The sequence below is a fragment of the Onychomys torridus genome, chromosome 13 (genome assembly GCF_903995425.1).
Source record: "Onychomys torridus chromosome 13, mOncTor1.1, whole genome shotgun sequence".
NCBI lineage: Eukaryota > Metazoa > Chordata > Mammalia > Rodentia > Cricetidae > Onychomys > Onychomys torridus.
In genome coordinates, this window is record NC_050455.1 from 3,241,497 (window position 1) to 3,253,791 (window position 12,295).

The window sequence follows — 12,295 nt, forward strand, 5'->3', positions numbered from 1 at the left end:
GGCTGTTTGGCAGTTGTAAATAGCACTTCAGTGAAGGTGAGCAGGAGCTATCTCTGTGACACACCACTGTCGTTTCCTCTGTACATAAACCTAACCGTGGTTTTTGGTGAACGCTCAGACTGGTTTTCACAATGACTGTATTGTTGGCTGTGCATCCATGTTTGGTTTCAGTGCTCAGACTTTATCTATGCTTCGTTTTGGGTACAGTGTGTCAATCCTGTTTATGTTCTAACGAGGAAACCGAGACTAATTCATCATGGCAGCTTGGCCTGGAGAGTGCCAGCCATGTTGTGTGGGGATCCTTTGGTGACATGAGACTCTCTCTACACAGGGTCACTTCCATCATACCACTCCTTCATCAAAACCTTCCTTAGCTTCCCATTGTCTCCAGTTTCAAGACTGAAGCAGTCTGTCTTATACCTGCTCTAACTACCCTCCCTTCTCTCTGAGCTTCCACCTTTTCTATAAGCTTTGTATACGTTCACTTCCCCAGCCATGAAAGGCCCCATCCCTTTTCTGCTGCCTTCAGGTTCTACACGCCCTTCAAGGATTTTGTGTCGCAAACTGAAAGCTCAAAGAAAGAACGAGACCCACAAGTTACAGAGATAGTCCCACCATTGTCTTTAACACAAGCCAACTTAATGTTTAGTCATCCTATCTCTCACACTATTACTTAGTTTCTTACATCTCCATGTCTTCAGTGAGACTGCTGATGTTAAGGCTGGCTCGTTCAGGCTCCCCACTCCCACAAGTCCTCCCCCATCCCCCCCAGTCCCTTCCCCACATTCCCTGACACAGAGATGTGAAATGTGGAAGCCGTCAAGGATTCTCAAATGAGGAAATGGATGACAGATATGGTAGACTCTGGGCTGTAGGTTGGAACTGGAGTTTGATGTGACCATCACATGAAGGGAACTGCAGTATTTAATAACAAAGAGACAGTGTTCTCTCTAGAGCATCTGGACCAGGTTTCCTATGGGATGATTGCAGGCACCCACACATGCACATGGGCAGATATTATTACATAATGTTGGGCCCTGAGCCCAGTGCTCAGAGATGACTTCATAGGCCCACATCCCTAGAGCTGCCCCGTCATTTCTCCAGGTGGCCCCGGCCGGTGCAGCAGCTGGGGCAGGCCTCTTGCTGCTGCAGTGGAGGCCACACTTGGGTAACAAAGAGTCTCCTTGGAGAAATGAGCAAGGTCAGGCTGACTGGGGGTTGGTTTAGAAGATCCTCAGCCAGATCTTGGAGCAGATGTTTCTTTTTTCTTCCTGGTTGTCATGACACCACCCAGCCTCCTTTGGTTACTTGATGTTCACAGGATTCAGAAGCTCGGCAATCCAACACTGCATTACTCTGGAGTATAGATTCTATATTCTTCAGGTTCTGCTTAGCCCTGACCTGTCACCCCCATCTGGAAAGGGAACAGTTCCAAGGCCACAGCTTGTGATTTGGTGTTTTCTTCTCCATTCTTGTGCTCTCAGCTGCCTTGTGCCTTGTGAGCTCAGAGCCAGGTCCAGTGTGACAGACATGGTCTCCCATCATCTTCTCCATGTCATCAGCTCACAAGGGTTCTGAAATCGAGAGAGAGAGAGAGAGAGAGAGAGAGAGAGAGAGAGAGAGAGAACACACTTTAGCTTCCCTTAGCTTCCCTTCTGTCTTGTCCCAGCCAGCCCCCCCATATCTGCCCTAGCTGTAACAGACACCCATGCCTTCCTTTTCCAACAAACTGAGACTATAACAACTGTGTTTCCGACAGCATGCCCTCTCCTTCCAGGTCCTGGCCTAGGACCTTGCTGGAAGTGGAACATGAATGTCCCTGCAGTATCTGAAATCGTTGTTTGAATGTGAGGTGTCCCCTGTAGGCTCACCTGTTTGCACACTTGTTTGGGAAGGTGTGGATTTTTTAGGAGACCGAGTTTCACTGGAAGAAGTGGGTTGATGGAGGTAGGCCTTGAACTTTATAGTCCAACCCCACTTTCTCAAGGCTTCCAAAGTGAAGATGCAACATGACCAGTCAGTCAGCCTTCTGTTCCTGCCTCCATGACTCTGTGCCTATAACCATGTCTTCCATGATGGAATGGTTCCCTTGTCACTGTGAGCCAGAGTAAACCCTTTGTCTCTTCAGCTGCTTTTGTGACAGTGTGTGTCATAGCAACGGGAAAAGAAGCTGTGATGACAACCAAGAGGATGGGATTCAATCCAGTGCTTGGGTGTGGTTTCTAGATGCTGCAAGTACCCACGTGGGTGCAGGTTCTACTGCATGACGCATGGCCAAGTTCACTGTTGCCTTGTTCAGAAGTACTCAACTACTCTGACCTGAGACCGAAGGCATTCACTGTACAGTTGGGCACCAGCGTTAATGCAGCCTTGGGCTAGAGCCCTGCGTGTTTGCTGAAAGAAACATCCTGGACCTTGGGACAAGGTATTATTTCATGACAACAGCACTGTCCCACAGTCTCCTTTTCTTCATTACCATGCCAAGAGAGGAAGGACTTACCACGTCTAAGGCAGGTCCTCTCCAAAGCCCTCCCGCTGGTCTGAGGATCCATGTTTGGATGATACGGTTGGAATCTGAAATGACCCCACAAATCCATGCTTTGAGTTCCTGCTCAGCTAGTGGAACCTCTAGGAACTGGAGTATAGGGGAGGGACTATGAAGGGTGTACTCAGCCCCTGGTCCATGTCTTGCTCTCTGCTTCTTGCCTGCTGCAATGTGAACAGCACCCCCACCTCTGTAAACAGACTCTTCTGTCCTACCAGCAACTCCCAAATACCCAGCAGCTGCTTCCCAAATAATTGACTCGAAGTCTTAATATTACTTATAAATGCTTGGCAGATAGCTCAGGCTTATTACTGACTAGCTCTTACACTAAATTAACCCATAATTCTTATCTATGTTTAGCCACGTGGTTTGGTGCCTTTTCTCAGTGTGATGTTCTCATCTTGCTTCCTCTGCTGGTGACTCCTGACCCCACCCTTCCTCTTCCCAGCATTCTTAGTTTGGTCACCCTGCCTATACTTCCTGCCTGGCTACTAGCCAACCAGTGTTTTATTAACTGTATTGAGTGACAGCTCTTTACATTGCACAGGAGGCTACCCCACAGCATCCTCCGTGCACCATGCTTCTCTGCCAGGCATGGGTGAACCCCGCGGAAACCCTGAGTCGAACAGGAATTTACTCCCATAAGTCATGTCTGTTGGGTGTCTTGGACACGGTTATGCACAGGTAACTGCTACGTGGAGTTTCCTATTCTGTGCATCTCTGGACCACCGTGGTTTTATATTCCATACTTGATGCCTCTTCAGAAACAGATCAAGTTCTGAAAACAAGCTTTAGATTTTTTTTCCCCTTGGCTATCTGGTTGAATTTAGTTTGAATTTCATAAGAATAGATTGGGTCCAGAAGCCTTCTGATATTGAAAGCCAGTTGTGTGTGTGTGTGTGTGTGTGTGTGTGTGTGTGTGTGTGTGTAAGGTGCATGTATAGGGTGTGTGTGTATGTAGGGTTTGTGTATAGGGTATGTGTGTGTAGGTTATGTGTGTGTGTGGGTTATGTGTGTGTATTGTGTGTATAGGTAGTGTGTATAGTGTATGTGTGTGTATAGGGTGTGGGGGGGGTTGTGTGTATGTGTGTGTATAGGTTATGTGTGTGTGTAGGTTATGTGTGTGTGTAGGTTATGTGTGTGTAGGTTGTGTGTAGGTAGTGTGTATAGTGTGTGTGTGTGTAGGTTGTGTGTAGGTAGTGTGTATGTGTGTGTGTGTGTGTAGGTTATGTGTGTGTAGGTTGTGTGTAGGTAGTGTGTATAGTGTGTGTGTGTGTGTGTGTAGGTTATGTGTGTGTATTGTGTGTGTATAGGGTGTGTGGGGGGGTTGTGTGTATGTATGTGTATAGGTTATGTGTGTGTGTGTAGGTTATGTGTGTGTAGGTTGTGTGTAGGTAGTGTGTATAGTGTGTGTGTATTGTGTGTGTGTAGGTACTGTGTATAGTGTATGTGTATGTATAGGGTGTGTGTATGTGTGTGTAGGGTGTGGGGGGGTTGTGTCCAGAGCTTATCCAGCTTCCCTGGCATATCCCTGCCCCCTTTAACATTTCTGATGGCCTGCACTAGAGTGATCCCTCCCAGCAGAACATTTATGAATTCTGCCTGTGTGCTTCTAGACGTGCTCACACTCCACATCTAGATTGATCAAGATGTAGTTTTAAGGACAGTGTCAGCATTATCAGACAATGAGGATGTGAGCTGGCCAGGTCTGAAGAGCTGACCTGACATGGGTTTGTTGGCAGGCCTTACTGGTGATGTTGAGACACCTTTGCATGTATGCTGGGTAGATATGGGCCGTGTGCTCCTCTAGGCCAGGGTTGAGCAGGAATCATCACAAAGACATGTCAGTGTATGCAAGGCACTATCCTGAGGTCTCACATGTCGTCTCTTATTTAATGGAACAATCCATTTTCACAGATGTGGAAAAACTGGCTGTAAAAAGGATGACATTTCCCAGAGCCCCCTGCACAGTGAGCTGTAACGTAGGGCTGGTACCTAAAGCTGCTTGCCTCCAGGTTCTCACTATTGACAAAAATCCTTCCTTGTTCACAAACAGGTATTGGATTAAAAAGCAGCTGATCTCACTGAACACACAGCCCCCTCCCTTCCCCTGCCCCCTACATGGTGAGCCCTTCGGGGTTCTTGCCCCTCTGACCCACCTTTCCTTGTTCATCCCATGCATCAGCTGCTGAATGACAAATCAGTGTCCTCGGGGCTCAGGTACTCACCGTCCATCTCTCCTGGACTTGCCCCGGGTGGCTCCTCTTGCCATCTGCTTCCCTTGGCCACTTCCTGCCCACACGCTCCTACACACTGATTCCTTTTTTCCTTGACTTCACGGAGTCTGGAGTCCATCCTCTCACTGAGCTGGAAACCTGGAAGTCTCCTTCATCTTCTCTTCTTCCCCATCTTGTGGAAGATGTAAGTCCCAGAAATCCCCACTCAAAATACCTTTAGAAAAATTCCTCCTCTCCACCCTGAATCCCCCTTCCTGAAGCTAGCTCCTGGCCTGGCAGCTTTCTGTCTGAACTCTTTCCCTCAACTCCACCCTGTGCACAGTCCAGCCACATCCTCTCCTCCTCAGGCACCTCTTCATCATGCGATACCTGGCTTAGGAGTAGCCTCGAAGGAGATGCAGCGCTGGAGTTTGCGTTCTTGCAGAGCAGCAAACGTTCAGCAGTTTGTAAGAGAATACGTTTCATACCTGAGGCCTGAGTTAGAATCTCAGCCAATCTGCCTTTGGTGCACAGCTCTTAACCGCTGTGCTCTGGTGAACAGGACAGGGGCCAGCCCTTCCGAGCCACAATTGAGTCTCACCTAACTTGACAGACCTGAGGTTCGACATTCTCCATGTGGGATTCAGTTCCAGTGACACCAAATGTACTTTCTGAACACCCTATGTGGTGTCCCTACTGTGTGACCTCTGTTCAAAACACCAGCACTAAGGCATTTAAGGTCAGCCCAGGTGTGACCTCCCCCAGGGAACCTGGGAACTATTCTGGGCTGGACCCCATATGTACTGTTCCCATTTCTACTCGCGGGCTTTCGGGGAGTGGTGTTCTACATCTTTGCACCTTCAGCCCTCAGCAGGGATCCTGACCCAGGGGTCCCGGGCCATCCGTGGTGGCATCTTCACCTGCTTTCTGTGGGTAGTCTTTTCTAGACCATGGTGTGTCCCTTTCTGTAGTGTCAGCAGCCACACTCAGCACTGTTTTTATTGACTGCTGTCCTGCGGCGGCTGCTCTCTCTCAGGGCAGAGAGGCCTTTTAGGACTGTTCCCAGAGCAATGATGGGGTTGTTTCCTTTATTCCTGGGCAGGTGTAAACCAAGAATCACAGGGCGTCGGTGTGACAGATGTGCTCCCGGCTTCCACCAGTTCCCCGAGTGTGTTCCTTGCAGTTGTAACAGAGATGGGACTGAGCCCCAAGTGTGTGACCCAGGGACTGGGGCTTGCATGTGCAAGGTAAGGCAGGCCATGTGACACCTGGGAGTTCTTCAAGGGAACTGACCTATGATGATTTCTGTAACATGTGTAGCATTTTGTTCTTATCGTCTCCCTTTATAGGCATAATTGAAGGAAAGACTTTTCTCATCTTTTAGAAAGGCTACAGCCCCCTCCCTATGGTAATCTGTTGCTAAGAATAAATCCTTTTACTGGGCAGTAGTGGCGCATGCCTTTAATCCCAGGACTAGGGAGGCAGAGGCAGGCAGATCTCTGTGAGTTCAAGGCCAGCCTGGTCTACAGAGTGAATTTCAGAACAGCCAAAGATACACAGAGAAACCCTGTATAGAAAAAAAAAAAAAAAAAAACCCACAAATACAAAAGAATAAATCCAGAAAAGGCAACATGAACAGTTTTCTAAAGAGGTTCATATCTTCTTTGTAATTTGTTCTTGGATGAGGATCCAGGTTGTCTTCCCTGCTGCAGGTCCCATGAGGCTGTGGTGGGATCACATCTGAGCAGATGTTTCAGGTGGTGGAAGCTGGACCAGTTGCCCCCTCCTTCTGTCCCTCCATGAGGTGCTGTCTGCCTCTCAACACTAGAGAGTGTCTTAGCACTCATCCTTCATGCTTTGTTTCAACAGGAAAACGTGGAAGGCCCAGAATGCCACGTGTGTCGCCGAGGATCATTCTACTTACACCCTGCCAATCCAAAGGGTTGCACCACGTGCTTCTGTTTTGGAGTGAATACTGACTGTCAAAGTTCACATAAGCAAAGAGCTAAGGTGTGTGAGGGATTAGTGTTTGGGTTCTCGGTCAGTATTCCTGACTGAGATAAAGGGAATTGGCATGAGCTGTGGTGTATCTTGTGTACTGACTATTCACATCACCAGTATCGCCCTCACAGCTCCTTGGCTTCAGCACTGTCTCCAGAGATGCTATCATGATTGTGTCCCAGATTATTCAGGTTTTTGATCAACTGTCATATGCTCAGAATGCTTTCTGTCCCCACTCCCTGTGAAACAGATAATCCTGGTCATTGTCTGTATTGTGCCCGTGACTTCCCTACAGCATTTAGCACTTTGTAACATATTATGCCTTTAACTTAAGACATTATTGTCTTCCCTTCATCAGTAGAATGTGAGCTCCTAACATATACCAGGGCCTAGGACGGGATTTGGGACATAAAAGATGCGCGGAGAATACTCATTAGATGAATAGATTTTGTTGTATTGAAGGATATGATAAAGCATCCAGACAGACATCTGGACAGGCAAATCTACAGGGTCAGAAGGTCCACAAGCACACTAACTTCTGTCACCATGAAGTTATGACATGACACTTCCTTGAGCCCTCCAAAAGTATCACTTATTGTCTTCATAGAGCTCCCATATGCAGACATGATTGATTAAATCATTAGCTATTGGTAATTAACATAACTGGTAATTGACTTATGGGAAGGTTAGGGATGGGCTGAAAGTTCTGCCTCTGTACACACCTGCTGGTCTTTCTAGTCACTAGTTCCCATCCAGAGGCTAACTAGGGGGCCCAATAATCCGCATCTCACAAGCCTACAGGGTATGTATTTGCATGTGCCGGGGTTCATGTGTATGTGCGGATGTGCTTGGACATGTGTGTATTGGTGAAACTATTAAGGCCACTCCACGTAGTTAAAAGGGAGGTTTATTTTGTGGGGTAACTTACAAATGAAGGGATTGGTTGTAGGGTCTGGCAAAGGTATGGCGCAGTCCGGCGGTGTTCTCTGGAGAACTCTGCTTGGTCCACTTCCAGCGTCCAGGGTCCCAGAACCAAGAGAGAGACCTCTCCTCTCATCCTGGGTCTTCTGCTTCCTCCCCCAGCCCCGCCTTGTGGGTGTGACCATTATCGAAGCCTCAATGGGGGTTGGAACTTCCAGGCCAATGCTGGGATGGCTACCTACTACATGTGTGCGCACACCAGCTGCTCATGTTAGATGCCTGCCTTTATTGTGGTTCACCATGCATGCTGAGGTGGGCTCTCTCTGACACCAGAGCTTGCCAGTTCTTCTGCTCTAGTCAGCCAGCCAGCTTGCTCTGGGACTGTCATGTCTGCCTCCTGAGGCTTGGGATTGCAAGTGAGCTGCCCTGCTGGCCCAGCGTTTACATGGGTTCTGGGGATTCAAAGTCTGGTCCTTGTGTGTGTGACACACACTTTAGTCTCTGTGCTATACCTCCAGCCCTACAAAATATTTTATGATGGTAATATCACATTCTTCATTCTCTTCTCATGTTCTTCCTCTTTTAATTTCTTTCTCAAATGTTTACCACATCTTAAATGTGCCTGCTTAGTGGTGTGTGTGTGTGTGTGTGTGTGTGTGTGTGTGTGTGTGTGTGTCTATGCATGCTGAAGCCAGAGGTCAATGTCAAGTGTCTTCCTCCATGGCTCTCCACCTCAGTCTCTGAGGTGACCCATCACTGAACCTAGGTCTTGCCCTGGCTACACTGGCTGGCATCCCCCTGCCTTCGCTTCTCAAGCACTGAGACTGCAGGAGCTTTTTTCTGTGGGTTCGTGGAGATCAACTCGGGTTCTCATAATGGTGAGATGAGTGCTTTCCAGCTGAGCCATCTCCGCAGCCCTGTCTACTTCTAGGATTAACTTTACAAAACTAAGATTGTTGTAAGCTTCATTAGTCCATGAAGCAGTAGCACTGTGCATACTGTTTTTGTGTAATACCATTTTATATATTTCACTCCTTCCCGAGTGGAGTGGAGGGCAGGCTGGTAAGTGGAACAAAAATGAGCTTGTAAATCTGTCCATTCTTTGTTTTTCCTCCCCTCTGAATGGAGCTGGCTTCCTTGGGGACAAAGGAAATATTTTATTTTGGCTACTGTATTCCACAACACACTTACTTTTTTTAAAAAAGTTTTTAATGTTGTTAAAAAAAACCTTTTAAAAATCTGTTAATTCTTTGACAATTTCATACTTGTATAGACTAAACTCCAATTATTCCCTCCCTTCTGCACCCCTCTCTTCCCTGTCCCTCTCTCAGATCAACGACCCTTGGTTTGGTTTTGTTACCCATTTAGTTACCAGGGTCATCTGTGTGATCATTGACTTGTAATCCCCCATTGGAGCCTGATGGGGTTACCAGTGGTTTCACAATGGAAGGCAATAGCCCCCCCTTTCATGAATCTATTCCTAAGAAATAGTTCATCTGTGATGGGGAGGGTCCCCTGAATTCCTCCTATATATAAGTAGTTATTTGTATGTGCTAACATATGAAGACAAAGCCCACATACATGTGGTCACATGTCCTCTGGGTCAGAAGGGAGCAGAGTTAGGTGACAGCTCTGTCATGCCTAGGGAGGGCAGACTCAAAGTGAAGTGAATGGAGCTGGGGTATGACTCAGTGATAAAGTCCACACCAAACGAGTTTAATATTTAGCATTTAAAAAAAGATACATAAAGGTAAGTTTTGAAGCTCTGTGGTCATTGTGTGAGCCTTTCAGTGTTGAAGATGTAGCCACCACTCTAAAAGCCACAACTACTGTGCTCCAGTTTGTAGACATGATGGGCTGGCGTCTGCAGACAGCAGATGGAGTTGATATCCCTGTGTCCTTCAACCCGGGCAGCAACAGCGTGGTTGCAGATCTGCAGGAGCTGCCGTCTACAGTCCGCAGTGCATCCTGGGTGTCGCCTCCATCCTATCTAGGTGACAAGGTAGCAATGTTCTTATGTTCTTAGGAGCCCTCTGTGGTCTCAGCTATCACTGCATAATTATCATTTCCTAGAGGTCTGGGAGGAAGCATCTGGAAGTTCAGGTAATTAATGTTTAGCAAGTTAGGCAATAATGAAGATGTCCTGCCTCCTGTCACATGGAGGACTATAAAAGCACCGTGTGTGTGTGTGTGTGTGTGTGTGTGTGTGTGTGTCCCACTTACATGAGTTCCCAGAAGAGGAAGCCCTGTGCGGTGTTCTTTTTGATTTGTTCTTCCTGCCAAGGAATTCTCCTCTAGGGAAATATCAAACCATTTAAATAATAGCTGTTGCAAATGGGCCAGGTGCTTTTAAACACTCTGCTGAGAATTCTTTGTTTTAAAGCAGAAAGGCTCCTTGTCAGGAGAATAAAAGCTGAAAAGTGACTCACAGGGTTATTAAAAGAAGCACAGGACCCATGGCAGTTAGACTCTCACAAGCAGGATCAAGTGTATTTAATGACACACTCCCCCAGGATCTCATAAGTGGGCCACATACATGATCATGGCAGAGCCTGGCCATGGTTTGAGTACAGTTCGGGCCCTGTGTAGAAAGACTATCAGGTAGCATAGGCTTCAAGTTAGTCATAATGGAAGATGTTAGAAAGAGTGGATTTCACAGGGCCCAGCTCATGAGATGTCATAATTTTATATTGTGCATAGCTTAAATAAATATCAGAGTGTTTACAGAGGTTCAATTATGTAGGCAAAATTGATGAAATTATCAGTCATTAACTCACTGTCTATGAGTTAACTCAGTGGTTGTTAACTCATTGTTGGCTCCAGATGTCTAATTCTGGATGAAGAATTATGAACTTTGACATTTTCATGTGCAAAGAATTACTTGTTCCACGTGACCTACTTCTCCATTATCCACTAACCCTCCTCTCCATGGTTACTCCATGTGTTGGTCATGTGACCCACTCCTCCATCACCCGCTAACCCTCCTCTCCTCTCCATGGTTAGCCCATGTGTTGGTCTTGTGACCCACTCCTCCATCACCCACTAACCCTCCTCTCCTCTCCATGGTTAGCCCATGTGTTGGTCATCTGTTATTGTGCAGCAGCTTAAGGTGACAAGTAATTGTTCAGTGTCTGTAGACTGGGGATCCAGCAGTCAGTGGTGCAGTTTCCTCTGGGGTTGTGGTCAAGATGTTAGCCAGGGCTAGTCACTTCAGAACTAGAAGATCCAGTTGCTGAGGCCACTGCCATGGTTGCTAGCAGGCTTCTGTCCCTTCTCCATCTGGCTGGAGGCTTTAGAGTCTCATCCCATGAGACCTTGCTGGACTACTCGAGGAGCACTGTGACAAGGCAGAGCTGAGGAAGAAATGAGATAGTCTAGATATCTGTCTAGATAGAACTCTAGACAGACGTGATAATCTTATAACTCCACTTTGGAAAAGGCGAAATCTCACGTCGCTTTATTCTGCTCGTGAACTTTTTGAAAATGAGTCACTGAGTTGAGCCCACACACAAGGAGAGGGCGATGGCACTTCCCCCTGTGTCAGCTACTTTTCTTACTGCCATCAAACACCTTGCCCAAGAGCAACATCTAGAAGAGTTCATTTTGGTGGCGGCATGGAAGCAGGTGGTTAGAGCAGGAAGCTGAGAGATCACACCTCTAACCACACAGAGAAAGCAGAGTGGGCTGTAAAGGGGCAAGGGTGTGAACTCTCAAAGCCTGTCCCTGGTGATAGAATTTCTGCGGCAAAGCTACACTGTAAAGGGGAGCTGTTCTAGCTATGACCTTACACTACACCTCATAAAAGTCCCACAACCTCCCCAAACAGTGCCACAGTAGAGAACCAAGTCCAGATACCTGAGCCTGTGGGGACATTCGTAATGCCAGCTACTCTAGAAAGGATTATCAGAATTCATGCACGCATTTTAAAATAGCCTAGCCTATCAAAAAGACAGTGCTTAAAGTCAACTAGATGAGCCTCGGTGTCCCCTGGAAATGCTCTGGGAAGCTTCATCAGGTTGCAGGTCCTAGGAGAAGCCTCTGTGGCCCGGGACCCCAAGATGCTCCCCGCTCCCCCTGAAACAGCATTTTGTTCTCAGCTGAGATGATGTCGCTGTGGACACTCTTGTCACTCCCTCACCCTAGATGATTTTAAGGTGGGAGAGACCAGGAGCAGAGGTGAAATAGTGGACGGAGAGTTTTGACCTTTCACTGCACATTGCCGCCAAGGTCACACTGTGCTGGCCCAATCTGAGTCTCTGAGGGAGCAGTTGGTCGTGGCTTCTCTCTCCAGCAAACAGGAAATAGTCGCCATCTGCTGTCAAGGGATATTTTTTGAATATTTATTTTTAGGGATTTATTTCGCAACTGATAATCTCATTTCTTCTATTTCAATAATGAATTTCTTAGAATTTCTTTGGATTAAGCGAACTTTTTATTTAGTCATCAGGAGAGGGAGAAAAAATCTTATTTGTTGCAGTATCATTATTTTTTCTTTTAATAATAATAATTACTTTTAATAAAAGTATATTCCCACTTACACAAGCATGCCAGTGTGTTTCAGGAATCTAAAAATGACATAAAGTGGGAGAGGAAGGCTGTATTCTCAGTCACA

General features: G+C 46.9%; 1 protein-coding gene across 1 annotated transcript in view; it reads left to right on the forward strand.

Moving 5' to 3' along the window:
* Lama3 (laminin subunit alpha 3) overlaps nt 1–12,295 on the forward strand; it is a 252,313-nt gene that overhangs the window by 159,942 nt on the left and 80,076 nt on the right. Inside the window, 3 exon segments of the mRNA XM_036204961.1 lie at nt 5,864–6,008; nt 6,631–6,771; nt 9,524–9,685. Of these exon segments, the coding sequence (XP_036060854.1) occupies nt 5,864–6,008; nt 6,631–6,771; nt 9,524–9,685 (448 nt within the window).